The sequence below is a fragment of the Amblyomma maculatum genome, chromosome 2 (genome assembly GCF_055883805.1).
Source record: "Amblyomma maculatum isolate TAMU_Amacu chromosome 2, ASM5588380v1, whole genome shotgun sequence".
NCBI classification, from domain to species: domain Eukaryota; kingdom Metazoa; phylum Arthropoda; class Arachnida; order Ixodida; family Ixodidae; genus Amblyomma; species Amblyomma maculatum.
The window spans coordinates 74,964,032-74,983,337 of NC_139345.1; the positions used below are offsets into that span (position 1 = coordinate 74,964,032).

Consider the following 19,306-nt stretch of genomic DNA (forward strand, 5'->3'; position numbering starts at 1 on the left):
ACTGAACAATTGCATAATTTAGTGCAAATCTACACTTTGGTGATCTTTAACTTTTTTGTCTGTTTTTTGCTATCTGAAATTGCGCCTTATATTATATGTGGGTTCATATTGTATGCAGGTTTTTACGGTTTATTACGGTATTTCAGTTTGATATGCAGAAGCGTCCGTGTGCTGTGCAATGTCAGCGCATGTTAAAGATCTTCAGGTGGTCGAGAGAGAGAGAGAGAGAGAAAAACTTTATTGTCGGGAGTAGTGGAAGAGCGAAGTGGCCATTAGCTGGTGGCTTGCGGCGACTTCTTCAGCGCGGTTTACGGCGCCAATTGTATATCGGGTCTCGCGTTACGCAGCACTTCCTCCCAGGATTCAAGTTAGGGAGCTTCTATGAGAGCCTTGGGAGGCGGGTCCTCTCAGCAATCCCACACGATATGATTAAGGTCGGCTTTCTCTCCGCACTTAGTGCATGATGAAATTATTTCGTAGACCTCCACTATGGCTCCCCTTTCTCTCTTTCCACTTTCACTCCCACCTTCCTCCCTTCCCTTACAGTGGGGGTGGTTCTGGTTTCCACAGCTACAAGTGTGACAGATACTGCGCCTTTCCCTTCCTGTAAACCAATTATTTGATATGCTATCTGGGATTGACAGTATACAGTTCATATTTAAGGACCACTGATTGACTGCTATCCTTAACAGTGCCGAGTAGAGCTCATGTAAGGCTTTTGCTCTCAAGAGCAAGCTTTTGTTTTGCTGATATCGACACCCTTGTGTTTCTCCACAGTTTACAACTCCAGGCGGAGTCATTCATATGCCTCAGTCTACCCCCAGTCCTCTTCACCAACTGGGCCTCCTGCAGACTCGGCAAGTCCAATGCTGGGAAAAAGGCCTTCGCCTCCGCCTTTTCCATCAGCCGAGGCCAACCGGAAGCTTGAGGCAATCAGACAACATCATGCACCCATCGGACTGTCTGCTGCTTCAACCAGTGAAGCCCTCTCACAGAGGCGGGGATTCAAGTGGGGCAAGAATCCTTTCCGCCTGCATTCCTCAGAAGTTAGCTACGACAACCTTTCGAGCTGCTCAACATCGACAGTTCAGTCAGAGGGGACGCTCCAGTCAGACATCGGGACATGCATTGACGTCGAAAGCTTGGTCAGCTTGGAGGAGAAGTAAGTCTACTGCACTAGCCCCCATCCTCCTTACTTTCTTGCTCTGAAAAGTAATTGAACATAAACACGTTTATATCTACTGCTTCTTTAATGAATGCTACAAAAAAATGACCGAATTGTTTTTGGCTTTTGTATTTTTTTCTGCAGTGCACGAGTCCAAATATGCAGCTTTGAGCATAATGCCCCACTTTGTGCAGAGTTTGATGTACACTAATGCAGAAGTTCTGGTGGTCACTAGTGTCCCTAAGAACGAAAATTTTCACATAGCTTGCTTAGATATGGAATGAAGTATCAAATGGGGCATTGTGCTCTTGTGTGGGCAACCTGCACTTAATGCAACTTATCACCACCACCACCTTCCACCCACTAGCCACAATAAAATTAAGTTTCTTTATGGCTTCTATGTGGTTAAAATGTCTAAGCAGTTCAGTGTTTAAGGGGGATGCAGGGCTAAAGGGTCAACTTTTGAACTGTTGCACCAATTTCGATAAAATGTTCAGGAATGGCTTATCTTCCTCTTATTAGAATATATTCTAAGTTTCATCACTTTAGCCCAAATAGAAATAAAGATGTAACTGTCATAACGAGTAATTAAGCTGAAGAAAACTTTTATTTCAAAACTAATAAAGATGTACAGTCGAACCCGGATAATTCAAACTTTGGTTATATCGAACTCTCGGAATATCCCCTTGAAAGTATTAGATATCCGGAATATCCCCTTGAGCCTACCATCCTTGTTGTCATACTGAACGTGCGGCATAGCATAAGCTATAGGGAACCCAATCTGGAGTTTGCTCCACTACGCCAGTGCTCTGTTTCTGGCGGAGCGGGGAAGAACTACAAAACCTAGACACAGCCGCGGCCGCGCAGCGCACAGCTCTCTGGATTCTGTGCAGCCCGCTCGTGCGAGAGCGTGTTCCAGGCGCAGCTGCACATGCACGCGGAGTAGGAGAAGGAGTATGAAGAGGAGGGCGAAAAGTCGCGTGCAGGTGCACGCAAAGCCAGCGCTCCTCGCCAGTGTGGTTTCTTATTTTTGCTTTTTTCGGTTCCCTCCGCTGACAAAGAGGCTGGTTGGAAACTGTTTTTATCGGTGCTTTCGAAAGCGAGAATTTATGATTAATTGATCGCCGCAAGCATTATTTTCAAGGAGCGTTTGTTGGCAAGCTTAGACATAAAAAAACAAAAATGAACGCGGATTCACTCTCGAAGGCGAGAGGCAAGTGACAGGTATTTTGACGGACTTGAAGCGGCAACTCTTGTGTTGTCAAGGTGTGGGAGAGTAAATAATAATGTGGAAGCCCCGTTGTTTCTGTCCATGCTGTTCAGAGAATGAAGGGTCCAACCTTCTCATGGAGAATCATTGACAGCGTGTATACAGCAATGAGTGCTCTGGGCGCCGGTTGGGGAGCTTCTTTCCCCTTTGTGACTGCTCAGTTGAAAGGCGCCCATTCAAGCCCCCAACAAGGTCAAAGAAAGTAAACATTGCCACCTATAATGTCCCATTCGCTTCAGCAGGGTAGCAACTACAAAGGATGCTACCGGCGCCATGGTGCCTGTTTTCGGCGCATTTTGGAAGTGTTCCCTACAAAGGCACAAAAGCATGCCGCCTTACCCAAATTTGGTTCGTGCCGACAGCAGCAAGGGGAAGTTTGTTGCTGCGGCACAGTCATTCGAAATAAATTACCTATTTACCTTTAACGATGAGGGGTTTCTAACGACCTGGGTCACTGACGAGAAGCCGAGGCATGCTATTTTTGCGGCAGTTTTCTCTCTCTACGAGACGAACACCGAAGAAATGCGTGACGTCTTTCGGCGCCGGGGAGACAGTTCTCCAGGGAGACCTTTATCTTCATAGTTCTACAGCCACCCTCTGCAATCATGTGTAGTCATCTGCTCGAGCAAGTGTGCTGTGTTTTAGCTCTGGAAGCAGGATTGCGTATGAGAATACAATGATTGATTTAAAAATAAGGCGGCCGACAACCACCCAGTTACCATTTACCACACAAGTTTTGCTAAAAAGCGCAGCATCATTTTTTCATTCACATCTTTTTTTTTTTTTGCCCCCTTTGTTGGAATGCAATGGCGGCCAGAATGCGGCTGGAGGAGGAGAGAAAAAACCGTGCGCGCAAACACGCGCTTGAATGCAGCGCGGAGCAGAGACGACACGGCCTCACAGCGCGGAGGTTTTGCCGAGGTCTTCATGTAGGGCGCTGACGCACAGAGTGGTGCAACGCCCCCTGGCCCAGGCTTTCTCCCCTATGGCGGCTGCAGATGTTAATAAGCGGCAATGTTATTTTTCTTTTGCTAGAGTAGCCCATCCTTGTCGTCGGGCTGAACATGCGGCGCGTAAGCTATGAAGGCTGCGGACGCTAATAAGCAGCAGATTTTTTTTTGTGTGTGAGAGTTGTTCATCCTTGTCGTCGTGCTGAATATGTGGCTTAACTTAAGCTATGACCGGGCATTAAGAAGTGGCATGCCGCGCCTCTGCACCGGGTGCGGTAACCCTGGAAACGCCACTGGTTCGATATATCCGGGTTTGGCTGTAGTTACCATTTATATTTGGATAACTTCTAGGTATTTCACTGTGCAGGATAAGGACAATTGTGGGTTCTTTACAACACTATTCTAAATATCTGGGCACTTTAAAAACAAACTTCATTTTTATGTTGTGATTGCATGTCACAGATTGGATAACCTTTTTTCTTAGAGAATAACTGGGAATTCAAAACGTACCTTATCTTGTTCCCAACGAAACTTTGGTCAAGCAACCACCTTGAAAGAAGCAGTCTTTGGCGAATGAGTTTGGAAATGCTACTTTTCCTAATGGTTGTGCTCTGGCAAAAAGTGCGAACTGAGAAAAACGAGTTCAAAGATTTAGAAGCATGTTATTTGAATTTATGACCTAAATGAATAAACCAAAGGGGCTTTGTGCATATATTGGTCTGTCCTTTTCAATATGACTGCTGTGCAGCGATTGCTTTGAGTTGCCTCCTTTTTCTTTTCAACTTTAGGGCTGTCCAGCGGTTGCTTGGTTGCTTGCTGGGCATGCCTCTTTGTTTAGGCTCAATATTTTATTGCCGACTTGTCAAACACTTTGGTTAGCCAGGCTCCCAGTGGTGCGAAAACAGTGTTTGAAAGTTGTGTGCTGCATTTTAGGCAATCAAAGCTTCTGAAATCTGCTGTTGCCATGTCCCAAAATAAGCCTTCTCTCTTTTTTTTATTTAGTTGCCTGCTGTATTCTTGACAGCAGATCATTTTTTTCTAGAGAGCGCAAAAAACAAGCATTCTAACTTGGGGATACACTCCATGTTCAGTATCTTGCCCGCTACGCAGTTGCATCTTGAAATCAGTGTTCATACGTGCTTTTCGGAGGTGAGTGCAGCCCATCTCGCAAAAAAAAAAAATGATTAATTTTAATTTTTTTTACTGCGCAGGTGACAACCAAACTTTGTCAGAAGTTTTTTCAATACATGCGTAACTTTGAAACACCTAAAATTTAAAAAAACATTATTTTAGATGAAAGTTGTGATTTTAGCCTCGCATCCCCCCCTTAAGGATAGGGAATACATGTGTGTATTCTATTTGTTAGGTGAAGGTAAGGCTTTTTGTCATTTGAAAACTGCTTGCGAGTGCTTGTGAGGTTGTCCTGACAGTTGTTAGAAGTAACGCCACTCATTAACTGTACTCCACCCATGCCAACTCCCAGTGCAGATAACATCATTTCATTTGGGAACACATCACCCCTGGCAGAAGTGTCTGGATCACCGTGGGTCATCGACAGTCAGCAGCTAATAAAAGGGAAGCCACTCGGTCAGGTAAGCCCTCCTTGCCGGCTGGAAATGGAGCTTCTGCCTTTTCATCTACCATGCACAATTCACCGTGCCAGTTCACTCGTATTCTGTGCATCCTCTGTACGATATTCAGATGCTTCATGTTTAATCTTGAAATCTAACGTTTGACGAAAACTCGTCTAGTCGGGTAGTAGATTCATGTATTAAGAAAAGAGAGCGCCGACCAAAGGCTGTTGTTAAATCTCGTTATAAGAGACACTGTTACAAGAGACACTTGGTTATAAGAGACATTTAAAAATGGTTTGGTTGGTTTTCCTATGTCTGCCATGTTAACAACATTGCATACAAGGGACATGGTTACAAGAGACACTCAGTTACTAAGGACAACTTTTTCAGGTCCCTGGAGTAAAATCTTCACTATTTAGAAGAGACACAACCCAGGTGTGCCCATGCAATGCAGCTGAAACATACCAACTTGTACATGATGCACTTCAGATTCCCTCAGCTAAATTCTGTTCCATATTAGAATCTTTTTTGTTGTATATGTCAGGAACTGAAAAGGAGTGCTTCCCCATCATTGGAAGATCAAAACGACCCCATTGTTTCAGCCACTGGCATCACATTACTGTCACCTACGAAACTAATCAAGATGCATGAATTATATCCAGCATTCTTAACTCCTTGCTGTTAAAATTTGATCACAAGATGAAAACTCATAATCCTGATGTCTCTTTGTGGACAATGGTTCTTGCAGCACCAAAGTTCTCGTGCTCAAAGCCACCAAAGTTACTTTTTCCCTCCAAACTCCGCACCCTAACTTCAACTAATAGACAAAGACATTGTGCACTCTGTCAAGTTGTACATATCAAGGTTGGCAGAACGCCTGCAGCTCGACAGGCAGCAAGACTGTGCAATAGTAATTGATGCGAAGTTTCATGTTCAGGTGATTTCAGGCATCTGGAATCGACTGAGAAGTGAAGCTGTGAAAAACTGTTTCAGACAAGCAGGCTTTAAATGTGGTGACATGATGTAAGAGGGCCCATATATGGATACTGTAGAAAGCTTCCTTGAAGATGAAGCATGGGCGCGCATCCAAGAGACTGCTGAGGTACCATAATGTTTTGAGGAATTCGTATCTGCAGATGTGGATCTTGTGTGCTCCCGAAGAGCTTTCAGACTGTGCAATTCTCGCGCAAGTAAATGGCATATGTGCCACAGAGGGTGACTACGAGGACATTTCAGAAGAAAAGTGTCAGCATCTAAGGGTGACGAGCATGTAAGAGTGATTCAAAGGTATTAGAGCAACAGGAAGGCTTGCAAAGTGAAGCGCTTTACCTCCGGAATTTGGGAAGGAATACACTCTGCACTTGCAAAAATACATACTAGTATGGATAACTTCTTTAAGCTTTCCTGAACAATTACCTGTTAATGCATGTGAATGCATTTATATGCCAATGTGCAGTAAACTGATCAACACAGTGCTTTTATAATTTTTGGTTACAAGAGACCTTGCTTACAAGAGACATCATTTTCGGGTGCCTTGAGTGTCTCTTGTAACGAGGTTTTACTACGAAGAACAGACGTTTCGGCTTCCATACGGAAGCCTTGATCACTCCTTAACAACCTTTGGTCGGCGTTCTCTTTTCTTAAGACATATTTAATCTTGTGTCAAGCATAGTATATCGGACGTATAGTAGTGATTTTCTTGGTATGAGCTGGGGCACGAGCACCTAGCCGAGCTGAAGCTTTTCATTTTGCTTTTTTTCGAAAACTGCTTATGACTTGCACAAGCTTCCATAAGCAGAGGCGCATAAACCTACAGGCCCCACGTATAATAATGTGGTCGTGGCTACAAGCAGACTACCATTTGATATTTCAGCCGGCAGGAATAAGCTGCGAGCTTGTTTCTCTTATACCTCAAACCATTAGCTTGTCAATGTGTTTATGCTTCGAGCCTCTGTCAATAAGTGCATGAAGTGTTAAATAAGGCTGTGTTTGCAGGGTTTCTTTGGCGAAGTGTACGCTGCTTCCCTTAAGAAGTGGGCTGGCCTGCAAGAGGAGGTGGTCGCGGTCAAGTGCATGCGCAAGACATCTCTGCTCGAGTCCTTCCAGACCGAGTCAGGCCTCCGGGACCTGCAGCGAGAAATTGAAATCATGAAGAGCCTGAGACATCCCAACATTGTTGAGATCAAGGGCCTTGTTGAAGGTATGCTTCCATCACGGGTGCTTGTTCCCAGCTGTACGAACCATAGGGGACTGCACTGTGGAAAAGCCGTCTGTTGTGATTGCTGCTTGCCTTCTGTAAGGAAATTCATTAGAGCACAAAAATATTCACCCGGTGACTCTTGGAGCACTGAATGACTTTTGATTGTTTGTTGCTGCCTCACTGCTGCACCTGCATGGCCTTCTGGGTCAAAATAATGTGACCTGTATGAGCTCGGCTGCTCATGCATATCAATGATTTTTCTTTTGCCAAGTTAATTGCTTGCTATGACTGTTTGGAGCTCCAAAAATTGTGTACATTCTAAACAGTGGTCTCCTGCCTGTAAAGTCTACAAATTTGTGTCTTCCCAAAGTTGGTATCGGTTTGGTTTGGTTTGCTTTGTGGGGTTTAACGTCCCAAAGCAACTCAGGCCATGAGAGACGCCGTAGTGGAGGACTCCGGAAATTTCGACCACCTGGGGTTCTTTAACGTGCCCTGACATCGCACAGCACACGAGCGCCTTGCTTTTCGCCTCCATCGAAAAGCGGCCGCCGAGGCCGGGATTCGATCCCGCGTCTTTGGGAACAGTGATCGAGCGCCGTAACCACTGCGCCACCCCGGCGTGGTAGTTGGTATCGACCGTCGTGATAAAACCATCAAGGTTCTGTTGTGTTATGATTTTCTCTATTTGTTGGCTTATTATAGGCCAAAAGAGATTCTTCCAAATGTTTCCTGAAATAAAGTAAATTCTTTTGATATCCCCTCTAACAGGGGCGTAAAGGTGGCGGTGACATTTTGAACGTCTTGGTGCACTGTGTCATGTGCTTCCCTTATCCCTTACTGGGTTGGGTTGGCAAACGTAGGTGTAGGTGGACTTCTTTTGACATTCTTTGCTCTTACTTTGTCTCTTGAATGCGCAGAGCCTGAAATGATGCTCGTTATGGAGTTTCTGGAAATGGGCTCCTTGTTGACATACCTGCAGACATACCGGGAAAGGATTACTCATCCACAGCTCATCAAGTACAGCGAGGATATTGCCAATGTGAGTGACCATATATGTTTGCAGGATTGTTTTACATTCCACTTTTCTTATCGTCCCAACGACACATGACCTGCATCGAATGAATATGTAACACATTTGTAAAGGCAGTTCACTTGTAACATATCCTGTAGAAGTGCGGAAATTGGTGTTCATGATTGTTTCTGTTTGTGACTGAAAATTTATCTGTTTAACTCTTTCTGTACCATGGGAAAAATCAATTCGCTTTTAAAAGTTCTCAGACAGAATGTCTCTTTTTTTTTTTCTTTTTTTGAGAACATAACGTATGCGAAAAAAAAAGCAGTAGAACATGCCTTCTCAGGTCATTTATTTTAACACAAATACCTAGTGTGAATATTACAAGAAAATTGCTAAACACAAACCAAAGTTTGATTTAAAAAAAAATTGTGTTGACAAGGTAATGTTTCTTTGCAAAACATTGTTTTAAAAAGTTTGGGACAAACGAAATGGTTTCAATTTATTTTGAAACTAGCCACTTAAAGTTTGAAAAGATAATTCAAAGACCTGTCATGGTAAAGTTTCTTGACACACTTATCTGAAAAATAAGTTTCTTTTAATGTATTCTTGAAATTTTTTTCTCCAAGCAAAATATTTTCAAAATGGGATATACCAAGATATAGCTTGATAATTGCACTTTTTAACATTATGAGTTTTAATTAACAGTGTTTTGTTTTGATTTACTTGTACATAAATTTAGGAAATGTAAGATACTTGTAAAATCGGAGCATTTATGCATAGTCTAGTTGCCATGTAGTAACCTGGCAGCATGATTGTGGTTTTTACTGGCATGTTTTGAGATCCTGGAAGATCAGGTACCTAGCAACCATGGAGGCATTGAATATGATGCTTCAGAAAGAAGGCACTTTGATGTCAAGGCTAGCAGCGCAGGCGCAAAGTGTGTTTTCCCTCGCAGTTGTACTTTTTTTACTGCAGCTCATATTGCTATCCTTCCCTGAGTGGTGGTGTAACCAAAGCCTGTTGTAGTAATAGTTGCCCTATAAATCTGCATGCCAAGAGAGAGAGAGAGTACCAAGATAAAAGACATGAATTGAAGAAAGAAAAAGATAGTTTTAGTGTAGTAACCTGGAAGGCAAAATGCAAGCCAAGCCATTAGAGAGAGGTAGAAAAAGAAAATGAGGAAGAAGAAGACAGAAGTGAAACAGAGCAGAGGGACACAAGTGAAAGAAGACAAAAAGAAGAGCAAGGGGAAGGAGAAAGAGCCAAAGCAGAATGAGGACAAGAAGGGTAGAAGATTGGGAAGGTCATCACAGCTCTTACTAAATACTTTAAACTAAGTTGTAGCCTAGTTTAGCCATTCTTGTTTTTCTTCCTTCATGCCTATGGATTCCTTTTCTGTGCAGTTCCACTTTTTATTGTTTGTAATGCACCTTTTTTTTTCTCAATCTGTACTTCCTGGCGCCCACTTCGGGCCCCTTGCATGCTGTAAATTTTCTCAATCTGTACTTCCTGGCGCCCACTTCGGGCCCCTTGCATGGGGTAAAGTTTATTTCTTCGCATCTTTAGAATAGTGTGTCACAAGAGAAATGACAGAGTGACACCGCAGGGCCAACGCTGCCTACCTTCCTTCTTATAGTATTCTGCTATGTGGGATCAAGGTGTTAGTGAAGGTAGCACAACTCGCTACCTTCATGAATCCTAAAGTTTGCTTATATATTTAAATTATGTTTACTATATTTACATTTACATTTACATTATATTTACTATATTTACACTTATATTGGCCGTCAGTTTACTTGTCAATGTTGCTGAACTAGGTTTAGCACCCCTTCAAGGAGCAAATATTTTTTCATGCTCTTTATTAAAGGGGTCAGGACCTGAACTTTAATGGCATAATTTTTTCAATTTCAGTGCAGTGGTGCATAATTCTGCAGTGATTTTGTTTGAACGTTGAAAACTTTTTATCAGGAATTTAAAAACGTTTTCAATCAGTACATGCACTGGTTGGAAAGCATGAATAGAGTGCAATATCAATTGCACATTGGCAAAAGGGATAATCTGCAAACTAATATATATAATCTCAATTACCTGTCAGCAGTGAGACAGTTTTAGTATAGCATATAGCATTCATTTAAGTTCCCACATACAAAACTGTTATGGTATAGTGACATTGAAAGCTTTTTGTTGGTGATTTGAAGGAAGCATTGCTTTATATCAAAGGGCACATTTGAGAGAGTACTATAAACCGTTATAAAGCGTGGCAAACACATGATGCACTCAAACCCATAAACAGACGTTTATTTAATAAAATGTGCACCAAGTGATCATTTTCGTTTACTTCAGGAAATATGCTTCGTCAGAAACACAAAACCAGCATATAAACTTTGTTTGCCTTTAATACGGCGAGCTTTTGGTGCACGTGTACTTTGGAGAGAAGAGAATTACCAAGTAAGGGAACTGAGCAGAAATGTAGAACTTCAGAGGAAAGGTCAGTGAATGTCCTCAAAGGACACTGAACACTAGCAGAAAGCCCACGTTACATGTGAGACAGGCTGTTCTTTTGACGGTGAACCTGGGTAGGTTGGGGAGGAGGGTTTCTTCAAGCGAATTCAGCACCACTTACTGTTGTTGGTGACAGTCCTCTCTGTCTTTATATTTTAATGCATTGTCAAGGCAGTTATTACTGCCATCGACTTCACTTCCACACCATCACTGGAACCTACCCAGCCTATAATTTCAGTCACCTGAATGGGTCACAGTGCCACTGCTGATGGTATTGTCTGCAGTGCAGTTCCTACTTTCAACCAGAAAAAGAAACACAAGTTTTTTTGTACCTGTACTTCAATCTGCCAACTACCCCGCCGTGGTGGCGCAGTGGTTAGGGCACTACTACTGTGCCCAAGGATATGGGATCGAATCCCGACCGCAGCAACTGCTTTTCGATGGAGGCGAAAAGCCAGGCGCCCGTGTGCTGTGCAATGTCAGTGCCCGTTAAAGAAACCCAGGTGGTCGAAATTTTCGGAGCCCTCCACTACGGCGTCTCTCATAGCCCGAGTCGTTTTGGGGCGTTAAACCCCACAAACCAAATCTGCCAATTGAACAGAAAATTGTGTTGGGTGTACCCTGCCCACTGCAAACTGCACACATAGTGCCAAAAAAAAGAAAACAGAAACGCATGGTGAGCTGGATTCACCATTAGCAAACAATTTGTGGCCAGCCACATGAACGAAACACTTAATAGACAGGGATGCCTGTATCAGGGCTAACGGCATATTATTATTATTATACTGGGACATTGTCACGTGGTGGAATACACCAATGATGATAAGGTTTCAGTTCAAGAGGACACTGCAGTTTGTTTCGTGCAATTTGCAGTGCTAATATGAATTTGTAAATTTTTACTTCTTCGGTATTGCAGTGTTCTTAATTTTTACAATATGAGCAAGATCATTCCATATCCAAGGTTTTTAGCTTGCAATTTTGTTTGTAGTTACGGTCGCATGTGCTATAAACGTCTGCAGAGCATTTTTTATAGTGCCTTAAGGGGGGCAATGGGGGATCATATCGTAAAAATTGGGAAAAAAGTTTTGATTTTAGAAAATACTTTTAAGCATCTACAGCATTCCTTCCGTGCTGCACTGAAATATATCATGTATACACAAACTCTGTATGCTCCAAATAAATATGTATACAGTGTAATATACATAAGCTAGTTTAGAACTTTCAGGCTTGTTTTCTCAGATATGTTTTGAGCTTATCACCTTGCTTGCAGAAAGCATAGCACAGCAATAGGTGCAGAGATTTGAATGATGTTTGCTTTCCTGTAATTGGTTAAGGTGCTTTGTATCAAGAAAGCTCTATTTTCCATTTAGGCTAACATTTTTTATTACGCAGTAATTAGGACATGATACAATTTAAGCATAAAGAGAAGATGCATACTGTGTCCTTTCAAAAGAGAGAGCAAATTTAAAAAGCTGTGAACACCGGGGTTTAGACCAAGCGCATTTTGTTGCCTTGTTATGCTTTCCGCGAGTAGGCAACGTGGGAACAACATATAAACAATGATAAAAAGCCTATTGGAGATATCAGTGTCAGTTTTTATATCTGGCTATTTGGTAGTAGTGAAAGCTCGTTAATTCAACCCCCTTTAATTCGGCCAATCGGTTAATTCGACGTGCACACGAGGTCCCTCCAGTTATACATAGGAGTCTATGGGGCAAAACTCTCGTTAATTCGACCAAATTTTGCCGTGCGTCGGTTAATTCGACGTAGCTTCATAGCCCCGTAGCCCGCCATTTCGCATATCACTGCGGAAGGGGGAAAAAAAAAAAAAAAAAGACACTGCCAAGAGCGGCGCTAGTGTGAAGCTGAGAAAAAAGAAAAAAAGGCAGCGTACGCCATCCGCACTGTCATTGCCATCAGCAGAATGACGCCGCAGCTACCCGCAGCGTGTGTCGTCGCCACATGCTTTTTGCATCTACGGTCACGCTTCGCCTACGTGTTTACTGTGCTGCGTGTGTGTATAGAGTGCTGTGCCTGCGCATCTTGACGCTGAGTGCTGCTGCGATGGCGACACCAGCAAAGCGGCCTAAGTATGAAACGAAGGACCTGGCCACAAAAGTGCAAATATTGAAGGCGATCAAGGACGGCGTTTCACGCCAAGACGTGATGAACAAGTATGGAGTGAAGAGGACAACCTTGGCCACGTATGTCAAAAATGAAAATAGCATCTTGGAGGCATTCGACAGGGAAAGCTTCAATGCTAAAAGGAAAAGACGGCTTGCTGATTACATCACCATCGATGATGGCGTCGCAGTCGCTGGACAGCTGACTGAGGACGACATAATTCAGGAAGTTAAAAGTACCGGCAATTCATCAGATGATGATTGTGAACAGCTGCTCCCGCCGTCGAAGCGCACGGTTAAAGATGCCGCAGAAGCGATGTCCGTTCTGGAAGAATTCTGCGAACAGATTACCGATGGTGCGCATGCCACGGAGCATCTGGCAGCGATTAGCGCTATTGTCGCCGGTCAAATACGCCCGAAAAAACAGATGGTGATAACTAACTACTTACCAAATAAAGGTATGTCATTCGGGGCTCACTTCGTTTTTGTTTTTTTTTTTTTTCATTCGATAATTCGACAATTTTTCACGGTCCCGTCGATGTCGAATTAATGAGCTTTTACTGTACTCCGAACAACTGTGCCAAATTTTATTGCTCTAAGTTGAAAAATAGAAATGTGCGCCTGTGATCCCCTCTTCTCCCCTTAAAGGGCCACTGTCCAGGGAAGGCCCTTTTAAGCAAAGGAGCCCAGTGTTTCGATCAGGTACCGGAGATAGTCTGTGCAAAATGCTACAGTGACACGCGCGCCGCAAAGCATCGAAAATAAAATTCAAAGCTCTCTCATGTTCTCCTCTGGGAAGCCAGCTTCCCCGTTTCCTGCGCTGGCCCGACGGGCCACAGCAATGACGTACGTACCGGGAACGATGTCCATTGGTCCGTCTCGCTGACTGACGGGAGAAGGATGGGTGTCTACCGCTCGCAGCGCGCTTTTCCCTCGCCACGACCAGACAATCCAGCGGCGCGCGCTCCCTTGACCGTTTTTTTTTTTTTTTTTTTTTTCGCGCTCGCGGAGAGCCACGCCCCACCTCCCACCAAACGCGGAGGAGGAAGGGGAATTTGTATTGCGGAGGCTAGACGACCTCGGGCAGGAGAGTGAAAAACCTTTGCGAGGGAACGGAAGGGGAGAGGCATGATAGAATCGGGTGATTGCGGTGGCTGTAACTGCGTTATTAGTTACTCTTTTCAAAAACATTTTGCGGCCTTGCGTTCTAGGGGCGAAGTCTCACAGTCACCGGGGAAGAAAATATTTTCGACCGGAGGGTGGACAGTGGGCCTTTAAGCATTTTTATGCGTAACCAGTGTTATACCGAAGAGATCGAAGTTTGTGTCGAGTTGCATTTATGAAGGAACTGTTCACACTTTCTTTCTTCACAGGGTATGGAGTACCTGGAGGCGAAGCACATAGTACATCGAGATTTGGCAGCCCGTAATATCCTGGTGGCCTCCGAAGATTTGGTCAAGATCAGTGACTTCGGACTCGCCCAGTTCACAGTCAACCACTATTATTACATTCGCACCCAAACCCGCAAGCTACCCATGAAGTGGTATGAAAGCCTTTTTTGACCCAATTTTGTGTTTTCAGTCAATGACAATGAACAAAGCACGGTTCTGGCCAAAGGATGTGCTTATTATTTAATGTTACCGTTTCTACCATACCTTTCTGGGAGTGAAGGAAAGCAGTACCGCACCTTCTCTTACGAGGTGTAGAGCGTCCATCTCGCATTTGGGAGGTAGTAGAAACGCATTTATAGCAATATCCAAGCACCATGAAAATACCATTGTTATAACAGGGTTAACACTTTCCTGTCCACACCTATTTCCATCGATAGCCTGCTATCCATGGCTTCACGATTCGAATTTTTCTGCTTTTGAAGCGCTCCTTGACAAGTGGTGTCATTCCGTGAGAAATAGAGGAACCCTTTTCTCAGTTTTACTTTTGGTTTTATTTTTTCTGCTCTGCCGCTCCCGTCCAGATGGTCTCCGGAGTCGGGCGATCGGCGCTCCTTGATTACATCATGGCATCGTCGCGTAGTCCTGCTGCTCGGAAACAGCGCGTTTCCACGGAAGCTGACGCATCGAAGAGCTTGTTTTTGAATGCGAAGAGCAGCAGTGATGACTCGGAAGACGAATTCAGCTCTTCAGACTTTAGCACTGACAGCGAAACTACGTCAAAACGACCTGGAACATCGACAACCGTGCCCCAATAAGTTTCGCTTTCGCCCCCGAACGAAAAGTTCTGCTTTTGCTGCTTGCTGATCAGACGAGATCATTGTTATGAAGGTCTCAACTGTTGTCTTCGGGGTGACAACATCTTTTGGGCAGTATTACTTGCCGCCAGCAGCGCAGGGAGTCGTGTTTTCCTCTAGAGGAGAGTCAGGGCGTAGTCGACCTCGACTACTGTTTTCATCCCTAACTCAACGAACAGTGTATACAGAAAGCTGGAATTTGCTGCAATGTTGCATTGGTCCCTGTTGTAAAAAAACATATATTTTGAAAATTATGTTTTTTTTTGTCAAGAAACTGATGCTTTTGTGTTTCTTTCAACTACAATATTTTGCTGATAGTTCTTTTTTTTTCATCACATTATAAATATGTTGCTCTACAATATGATACTAGACACTCCTGTACCAGGCAAGTTTTGTGAAAGAAAAAAAAAAAGTTAATTACACCACTCAAAATCCACTTCTTTCCCGCAGACAGGAAAGTGTTAAGCCAAAAAAACAAAGAAAGCATCCCAAAATTGAGAACGTTTAATAAAGGGATCTTTGCTTGCAGTTTTCACTTATTTCCTGGCAGAAACCCGTAATCAGTCATCTTTTACCGCCTCAAGCCAATCTTGTTGACGTCCAGCTGCTGCAAATAGCTAAATAGAGATTTTAGCACAAATGAAGTGCCGGCGCAGTCTTTATTATTCTTGGCGTTTCTTGGTGTGGTGTGGCTGAAGCGATTGCAGTACTATTTGTGAGTCCTTTTTTCTGTTAGAGTTGGCGCAGCGACCAGGTTTAATTGTTATAACCAATTGTGTACCATGAGAGCGTTGCTATGTGCTGTTTATTTTATCATAGAATTCAGTCTAACCCGGTTGTAGTGAAATAGCTGTCATAACGAAGGAAGTAAATAAATACACATCAGCGGTGATTGCGAAGTGATTTTGTACCAAATTAAATATGGTGTATCAATCAGAAGATTTTTGTCTTCAGACAAATTTTTGTGAGAAAATAAGGATAAAATTTAGTTAGCGGTCGCATTCGCAGCCTCGAATGCTCTGCAGCAAAACGAAAGGTTGCTTCTCTGTATTGCTTGGCTGGTCGTTTTCGTGATGCGGCGTCCTGTCGAGCCAGCTGGCCGCACGGAAGGTTAAAGGAAATTAAGAAATAAAGAAATTTTTGGTGACGTTACGGAGCAGCAATTAACTTGGCGAATCACGGTTCTTGAATTTCTGTCCTCTCGGTTCTGGGCCCGTGAGAAAAAGAGAGTCAGGGAGAAATAGTTCTGGGAGTGTTTCCTCTGCTTTCGTGAATCTTTGCGCTTCTCTTGCTGATGCCATTGCACCTTCCTGCCTTTTTCCTCTTCTTACCTTTGATATCTCATGACCCCTGACATCGCCTGGGCAATTTTTAGACAACAGACCTACTCAGTTACCCCCTTGCTCGGACCCGACCCTGGTTGCCCGCTGTTGATCTTTGATTTCTTGGCTCTGTTGAGTCTCACAAGCTCCAGCACCTCAACAGACAAGAGAAAGGTGTTGTCTTTGAAGACGAAGCACACCATTCTGGATGAAGTGTTCTGAAATGTTAACAGGAGTGACAGCACACGGAAGTATGAAATTGCACAGTCCACACTCTTAACGATAGCAGGAAACGCTGCAAGATGGCGCTGTTCTCGATGACGACGTCGGCAGCAGGAACTGAAAGAGGATCTGGTGCGCCACGTACGCCAACATAGAAGCTTCGCATTACAGGTGGTTGTTGGATGCCCGATCAAAGAACATCCCGCTCAGTGGACTCATCATGCTGGTGAAGGCCAAGGACTTGGGCTTCGCTCACGGTCACAATGACTTCCAGCTAGGAAATGGGTGGCTCCAGAGATTCAAGAAGAGGCACATTACATCTAAAAACATCATTGGGCAGGCTGCTTTCGTTGATTAGGGATCGCTCCAGCAGTGATGGCCATGCATTGCGATTGGATTCTTGCGTATTCCAACAAGGACATCTATAATGCAGACGATGCAGGCTTGTTCTACCAACTGCTATTATCAAAAACTCTCACAGCCAAGATGGACAAATGCGTAGGAGGAAAAGCCAGCAAAAACCGGATCACAGTGCTGATCTGTTCCAATATGTATGGTTCGGACAAGCAAGATTGTTAGTAATTGGCAAAGTCAAGAAACCGCGTGGCTTTGCCAAGGTGCTCTCTATGCCAGTGACTTGCGCTAGCAACAAGAAAGAATGGATGGCGAGATAAACTTTTGGCAAGTGGCTAACCGACTTCGACAAAGAGATGGTCTGGAGGAAGCATAAAATGCAGATGTTGCTTGACAACTGCACTCTGCATCATGTCAGTGCACACTTGAGCGCTGTTGAGATTTTGTTTCTTTCCCCAACCCCAACAACTACTGCCAAGCTACAACCCATGGACCAGGGGGTTGTTACTAACTTCAAGGTCCACTACTGGAGCCGAGTGATCGAGTGCCTTCTGATCGATGCTCGTTCTGCCGGTACAGTTGTTCTTTTCCTCTGCGATATGACTCACAGCCAACGACAAAACACTTCCTCATCGCGATACCTTGACTCACAGCCAACGACAAAGTACCTTCTCATCTACTTTGTGCTTTCGTACCATCAGCATTGAAATAAGGATGCAGAGTATATGTACCTCTCGCCCGTCTGCTTTGCTGTGCGCCGTGCTGTCTGCATACCGGTGATCTCGTTGAGTGGCTTGTCATCTGCATGCCTCTGGATTCATTGTCATGGGCACATGCAGGTGACAAAGAAAGAAAATGACGCTGCTGAAGCTTTGTCTTAAAAAAGATAAAGGTGGCCTACACCCAACAATGATTACAATTCCACATCAGCGTTTTCCGGCTAGCAGACGACATGCAAAGTTACTTCATCTGCTCTTCACCCGTGGCCACGATACTGTCATGGTCACCTGGATCGAGTCCAGGGACATTTAATTTCTCAGCAGTGTCGAGAGGTGGTGTGCCAATTTGACTCTTTTTGCAAGGAAAATAGGGAGAGGAGGAAAGTGTGCTCAAAGCTGCATCGGCGAGGAAAGGGGAGCGGTGGGAGAGAGAAAGGGGGGGAAGCTGGGCGCAGGACATGGGCTCAGCGTTTGTGTAGCAAAATCAGCCTATGCCGAATGCATTGCAACACGCCAGAGTCGGCGCCCCTCTTTTACCTTACTCCGTGGTTAATTAAGCCTTACAGGTGTGGTAAATTATGCTGATAATTAGTGAAAACAAAAATTGTTTACAACATATTTGTTTCTTCTCATAGCTGCATTTTGCACGAAAACATTTGTCTTTCATTTGAAGCAGCCAAAGTGATTTTCAAATTATATTATACTTTTCAAAAATGGCCAGTTTCATTTGCGGCCAATTGTTGTTATTATCACTTCGCAAGGAAAAAAAAGTTATCACACCCCCTTTAATTTTGTAGCGAAAACTACACTGCGGTAAGTTTTCACGACCTCGGGTGGCCGCAGCTATGCCGTGAAGAGGCGTAGCTACGGTCTCCTCATAAAAAAACAACCTGCCATGACCTTTTAATTACGTTATTCCTATGCCATAGGCAGGAGTTGCCAACTCCGGTCGCTCCTTTCATGTGGGAGGGTGATATCAGAATCAGCCTGCCGGAACCGTTTGCGTTTTCGTTACCCCTACAACACGCAGGCACGTCCATACGGCTTGGTTGAAGCGTGATTTTATACGTGGGCTGGTAGCTTACGCTCTCGCGTCATACCCTTAAAGGGCCACTGTCCAGGGAAGGACCTTTTAAGCAAAGGAGCCCAGTGTTTTGATCAGGTACCGGAGATAATCTGTGCAAAATGCTACAGTGACACGCGCGCCACAAAGCAACGAAAATACAAATCAAAGCGGTCTCATGCTCTCCTTCGGGAAGCCAGCTTCCCCGTTTCCTGCGCTGGCCCGTCGAGCCACAGTTATGACGTACTTCCCGAGAACGACATCCATTGGTCCGTCTCGCTGACTGACGGGAGAAGGATGGGTGTCTACCGTTCGCTGCGTGCTTTTCCCTCGCCACGGCCAGACTGAATCCAGCGGCGTGCGCTCCCTCGCCCGTTTTTTTTTTTTTTTTTTTTCACGCACGCGGAGTGCCACGCTCCAGCTCCCGCCAAACACGGAGGAGGAAGGGGAATTTGTCTTGCGGAGGCTAGACGACCTCGGGCAGGAGAAAGAAAAGCCTTTGCGAGGGAACGGAAGGAGAGAAGCTTGACAGAATCGGGTGATTGCGGCGGCTGTAACTGCGTTATTAGTTACTCTTTCCTT

At 44.3% G+C, this 19,306-nt stretch overlaps 1 protein-coding gene across 1 annotated transcript in view; it reads left to right on the plus strand.

Moving 5' to 3' along the window:
• LOC146199033 (tyrosine-protein kinase JAK2-like) overlaps positions 1 to 19,306 on the plus strand; it is a 63,689-nt gene that overhangs the window by 35,003 nt on the left and 9,380 nt on the right. The window contains exons 14-18 of the mRNA XM_084594515.1: positions 778 to 1,162; positions 4,869 to 4,977; positions 6,955 to 7,159; positions 8,077 to 8,198; positions 14,173 to 14,342. Coding sequence (XP_084450641.1) covers positions 778 to 1,162; positions 4,869 to 4,977; positions 6,955 to 7,159; positions 8,077 to 8,198; positions 14,173 to 14,342 — 991 coding nt within the window. The remainder of the gene's footprint in view (positions 1 to 777; positions 1,163 to 4,868; positions 4,978 to 6,954; positions 7,160 to 8,076; positions 8,199 to 14,172; positions 14,343 to 19,306) is intronic.